At 37.6% G+C, this 6000-nt stretch overlaps 1 protein-coding gene across 1 annotated transcript; it reads right to left on the reverse strand.

Annotated features, from left to right (window-relative positions):
• Positions 1 to 461: 461 nt before the first annotated feature.
• Positions 462 to 2809, reverse strand: LOC122030265 (endoglucanase 12-like). Its single transcript, XM_042589443.1, has 5 exons — positions 2428 to 2809; positions 1873 to 2180; positions 1190 to 1787; positions 933 to 1105; positions 462 to 863 (listed from the first exon to the last, which is right to left on the reverse strand). The coding sequence occupies exons 1-5, from the start codon at positions 2807 to 2809 to the stop codon at positions 462 to 464; spliced, it is 1863 nt and encodes a 620-aa protein (XP_042445377.1).
• Between the last annotated feature and the right edge of the window lie 3191 nt (positions 2810 to 6000).

Here is a 6000-nt window from a genome sequence, read left to right on the forward strand (position 1 = left end):
TATAGAGACAATTCAGGTCGTCAGTTTTTGAGAATCGACCTCTGGTCATTATGCCAGAGGTGTCATGCGTCCACCGTGTATGCTACGCCTTGGGGGCTTATCTGAACTTCTTTAAGCTTAGCTACTAGGATTTGTTTACTTACCCATTGGATCAATGTTGCTCTCTTAACTTATCAAACTGGTTATAGTATATTTCACAAGGTATGCATATATCACTATTGATCACGAATTCAAGTTGCTTACAACGATTTGAGTTAAATAGAAGGTTCAAGTGTTTCAATTTAAAATCGAAAATCAATCGGATCTGTTTGTATATATAAACCACTTAGGATTTGTAGTTGTCTTTGTAGTAGATGCCAATTGGTAGAATTCACTCTTGAGCAAACAAAGAAAACAAGAATGGCACTAAATTTTGAATGTCAACATAATTACCAAAACGAATGCTAGTAATCAGGAGTGACTTATGGTTTCCATGCAGAGGGAGGGGGTGAATTGAGGAAAAAAGGTTGCACAGATGAGAAAATGGCGTTCTTGTCAATGCCCTCACTGCCATTGCTCTTTGCCAGGGCCACCAGAGCAGCAACAAGTCCAGCATTGCCGGCCAGTGTTGGCTCGGTGTAATCTCCGTCGGTACGAGTATCGAAGAAGTGGTCATATTTGTCAGGTCCACTAACCATCGCCCCTGTTATGACATTAGGATTGGGTGCTTCAGAATCGCGCCACTTCCATCCGCCAGTGCACGGGTACTTGTGGCCGTCGTGAGGTGTAGAAGCACCACGATGATGAACATTCTTTGGGAACTTGTTTCCAAATCCTACCAAATAGCTTATGTTCTTTGGATTTGCTCCTAGAATGTAGTCGACCTGCATCAGTTCATGACAGTATTACCACTTTGGAAATTGTTTCACAATGGTGACCATTTAAGAAGGAACCTGAGAGGCAGCAAAACTGCGAAGCGAGCTTATGTTGAAGTAAAAGGATCCACAATGCCATCCTGGAACTCTACTTTCTTTCATGTAGTCGGCATAAACAGATGCAAGGAAGGCTGCATTTGCAGCGTACTGCAATTGCCTTGGTTTGCCATGGTTCAATTGAATTAGCCCTCCTATACATCAGCATACAAGCACGAGTGGTGTAAACAAGTTGACAAAAAAAAAAAAAACAAACAAAACCAAGCAGTTCTTGTTACCTTTAGTCCAGTTGAAAACACGAAATTGGCGCAAATAAGAGCACATGTTCTTACTAGTGTCGGCATGAAACCTGCCGAGCATGTCTTCCAAGGGGTAGCCTGGATTCAAGAAGATCCTAAGCCTCGACAAAAGGAGGATGGCACCTGGAAGCTTGTTGTCCCAGCTAAACACTCTGAAACCTGGCTTCTTGAGGTCGGCATTGGCATTCTTATAGATGTTTGGATCAGTCACAAATGCCAAATAACTATAATTTCCTGTGGCATAGAATAGCCAAGCAGAAGCCCATATGTATTCATCCCAGTAGCCAGTGGAATTATAAAACTGTGCTATCATCTGGTTTTCAGTGGAGTACGGTGCTTTATTCACCGTCTCTTGGGCAAACCTGTAAACTGTTTTTGCTGCATGGACAAGCCTTTTGGAGTAAGCATTTTCCTCCTTGAACACAAGCGATGCAGCAGCTAGTGCTGCAGCCACCTCGCCTGCTAAATCTGGTGCAGAAGTGGAAGTTTGCACGGGTCGGGGATAGTTAATGTCTTCTGGCCTTTGCCAACAATATCCATCGTCCGGATTGGTCGAATTTCTCTGCGAAATTCCCACCTGATGCCAACAGATGTCAACATAGAAGGCTTCCTAAATTAAAGAAAAGCTTAGATACACAGCTACTTGTTATCTTTCTGAATACCTGGCTATACATTTTACTTATAGATGGGGCAGAGGAATTGAAGGTGAGGAGCAAGTAATCAATGCCCCATTTGATAATATCCTTGATATGGTTGTATTCTCCAATGGCTTTATATTTGGGGCCATACTCTGCGACTGACCAGCTTAGCAGTGTCATGGAAAAAGCCATTGGAAAATGGAACTTCATATTGTTTCCGCTATCATAATATCCTCCAACCAGTCCACCTTTCAGATCCGATAGCTCTGATCCATCTTGCAGTCCAGAATCCCCTCTCCAAGGCAAGGCATTGTTCTTCGTTAGGTGGCCAGCTGATTTTGACATAATATGAGAAAACTAGGATTAAAATGAGATAAATGAATAGTTTGACCAGTAAATATCAACTGGAATTCCAGGAAAAATTTGTTGACAGAAAATGTCTCTTTTACTGCACACCCAAGCATGTATGCATCTGCACCTTATCATTTTCTAGACTGCAGATTTATGCAATACTCAAACTATATAGCAATCGAACAGAGTTGCAACGAAATTGAGAAGCAAATGGACAAGAAGCTGTACATTTCTGTGCATTGAAGAATTGGAGGGCGACGCTAAGCGCGACTGTATAATTGTCTGCCTTCGGGGCCGGTTCTTCGCGCTTCGTCATTCTTCTCCCAACAATCATCGAAATTCCAGTCACGACAACAGAGATCAGCGCAGCGAGAAGAACCCACCGCAAGCATTTCATTTTGCACACAGAAACACAAAACTCGGCGCAATTTTCCTTGTTCTTCTTTCTGTACTGCCGTTGCGCAAGAAGCCACCCGAGCTGCGTCTCGACGAGCTCTTTCCGGCGCCGCGGCGTCGGCGGATCAAACTGCATGTTGCTGCTCTGCTGGTCCTCCGCAGGAGCATCGTGTTGAATTTCGAACGAGCCGCCCCAGCGATTGGAATAGTGCATTGCGGAGGGAGTTTACGTCGATTCTCAATGAAGAAGAAAAAAAACTACAAGCAAGCCGAATCACGGCAATGGTTGGATCAAAATGCTTACATTTGGGGGAAAACCATGCAAATAAGGCAATGCGCAGGGGGAAAAAATGAAGAGAATAACAAAAAGAAAAAATGCCTCGAGTTTAAGCCTTCAACGCATAGCTCTTCAAAAAGGATTAGGGTTTGGAATTTACCAAAGATTAATTGATTATGAACTAGCTGGTGGTTCTGCTTCACTTCGCCGAGTTCAGAAAGTGGACGAAATTGGAACTGGTATGGAAAAAGAAAGACAAAAACCGCGACAGGAGGCGAATGCATCAGGGAGTTGCGGCGGTGGAGGTCATCGATATCGGCCGGCGAAGCGGCGGTGGAGGAGGAATACGAGGCGGCGGCAGCGATGTTAAGGGGATTCAGCGGGGGAAGAGTTGCACCCGTCCTTAATCCAATTAATGGAGCGTCCCTGTCCAATTTTGGCTGTTTTCCAAATTTGTAACCGTTTTGTGATTAGTAACACTAATTATATCGTTTTTTAAATGAAGAGAATCAATAATTACTAAAATCGAAGGTGTATATATATGGGCGACAATGTGGATCGCCTAGTTATTTATTTATTTATTTTGATTTGTGGTTAAGTCATTTAGGTTTTATTATGTTTTTAAATTTTAGGGGTTGGATTATAATATTAAGTAAAAATAAATAAATATTTTTTTGAGGTGCTCACCCAGCGGCATAAGGATCAAGACTTTTAGTTCAATCACGTCTTAGATGAGAAGTTTCAATGATTGACAATCATATAAATTTAGGTTAATACGTTGGATTTAATATGAGTTATAAGTTTACATGATAAGAGAAGTTAAAGAAGATTGAGAACCATATTTTTGACAAGAAGCTCTTGTAAATTGGAAGACCGGATGCAAGGTAAGAGAAGTTCAAGAATGTCGAGGGTTAGATTTTTGGCAAAAACAAGTCCTTACAGGTTGGACGACTAGATGTAAGATAAGAGAAACCAAAGAAGGCCTAGAATCAGACTCTTGGCAAAAGCTGAGAACCCAAGTAAATCACAAGATCGGATGCTAGGGTAGATGAAGACCCGGAGATGACAAAACTCCAAGTACAAAGTTCAGGGAACAAGAGGTTCATTCAACATGAGGTAATCGGTTTCGATTGAAAATGTGCTCGAGCATTTAGGATTGAAAAAAAAAAAAATCCTATTTTAGGTGTACAATCGATTGGCAATCAAACTCGAGCACACAAAAACTTTCCAAATCGATTAACTAATTGATTAGGCATTAGTGCAATCGATTAAGAGTTTTCTTTGAGAACATAGAAGCTTTCCAAATTGATCAACAATTGATTAAGAATTATCTAATTGATTGGTGCAATCGATTAGAGGTTTTTCTTCGTAAACACAGAAACTTACCAAATTGATCATCTATTTTACAGCACTTGTTAATCGATTGGTGCAATCGATAGACCAACTTTCTTCGAGAGTACATAAGATTACCAAATTGATTGCCCAATCGATTAGACATGGTAGGCTTTGTTCACGAGGAAAGAAGACTACCAAATTAATTGACAAATCAATTAAGCTTACCAATTGATTGGAGACTCCCATTTATCAATCAAGATTCATAATGGAGTAATATCAACCGTTGATTTGGAGTCAATGGTTATTCAACGAATAAGTCAGATGATTAGTATTCGATTGAGTTGTTTTCCCAATCAATTAGTAGCGACCAAATAGATGAGAAACGACTCAATTCTAAGATGTTTAAAAAGGGGATTAGAGCACGAGGAGTTACTATTCCATTGTTATTCTTCTACATCTTAGTGTCGAGCTTTCATCTGCAAGATCTTCAAGCAACCAAGAGAAAGAGAACCAAGCTAAAAAATTATATATTTTTTCTTCTTCTTTTCTACTATTGTTATTCCATTTGGGAGCTTTGTAATCTCGCTGTAAAAGATTTCTCCACCTTTGAGAAGAAGATATTCATAGTGAAGTTGTGGATCCTTGGACTAGTCACTTTAAAGAGGTGAATATCAAATAAAATCCAAGTGTTAGTGTTGTGGAGTATCTTCTCTTCAAGTTTCGGCTAAAATATTAAGTTTAAAAAAGTGAAGTGAGCTATTCACCTCTTCCACCTCTATCTCTCACGATTCTAACACGAATCTACTCTTTTGGTCTAGACCTGCATTAAGCACTAGTAGATTTCAGTTTTTCTAATTGATTTTTTGTTTAATTTGTTTTAGCTTGTGGTTATGCATAGCTGTGTTTAGTTCAAGTTATTATATATAATTTTGGTTATGTGATTATTAGGTAGTCACATAATCAAGTTTATGGGGAATAAAATATAATCAAATATTATTTCGTTCAATTTAGGTAATACAATAAAAACTCATTTATTTGAAGATTTTAATGAATAATCAAATTTAATATTTTACTATATTACCCTCACAAAATCAACTATTAATATTATTATTATTATTATTTAAACTTTACGTTTTCCTTTTTATGATTTTTTGACCTTTTCTTTTTGCACGCTTTATTTTTTCTTATTTTTTCATTTTTTTAAAGTTTTTTTAATTTTTTTTACGCTTTTCTTTTTTTCTTTTTCATTTTTTATAATTTTTCATTTTTTAAATTTTTTTTTACGTTTTAGAATTTTTTTTTCCTTTTTTTTTACTTTTCTTTTTATGTTTTTTTTTCCTTTTTTTTATGTGTGTTTTCTTATTTTGTTTTCCCTTTTTTACGTATCTTTTAATTTTTTATGTTTTTTTATTATTTTTTACGTCTTTTTTTAATTTTATTTTAAAGTTTTTTAAATTTATTTATTATGATTTTCTTTGTTTTTCATATTTTTTTCTTATCGGAGGATATTTTTAGTTAAAAAAAATTGTTAACTCCGAAATCAAGAAAAACCTTAGTTTTATGGTTCCGAGTTGCATGCCCCTTTTGCTGATGTCAGGCATGAAACATTACTCGAGAATTATCGATTACCTAAATCAAACAGAGTTTTCGTTGATAACTTTGAATGGATAACTAAGGTTATCAAGGATAACCCCAATCAAACGCATCCTAAGCTTTGCCTTTAGAGTTTATGTGTTGGGTTATAGTATTAAGCATAATAAAATTTTCAAATTATTTTTTTTAAGTGTGCACGG

Source organism: Zingiber officinale, chromosome 10B, assembly GCF_018446385.1.
Source record: "Zingiber officinale cultivar Zhangliang chromosome 10B, Zo_v1.1, whole genome shotgun sequence".
Lineage (NCBI taxonomy): Eukaryota > Viridiplantae > Streptophyta > Magnoliopsida > Zingiberales > Zingiberaceae > Zingiber > Zingiber officinale.

Excerpts from the sequence above, each read along its gene's own strand:
- LOC122030265 (XM_042589443.1), bottom strand. The coding sequence starts at position 2,809 with ATGCACTATTCCAATCGCTGGGGCGGCTCGTTCGAAATTCAACACGAT. Across the intron at positions 2,181-2,427 it reads ATTCTTCAATGCACAGAAAT|CTGGCCACCTAACGAAGAAC; the intron begins GTACAGCTTCTT and ends TGTCAAAATCAG. Across the intron at positions 1,106-1,189 it reads TGTTTTCAACTGGACTAAAG|GAGGGCTAATTCAATTGAAC; the intron begins GTAACAAGAACT and ends GCTGATGTATAG.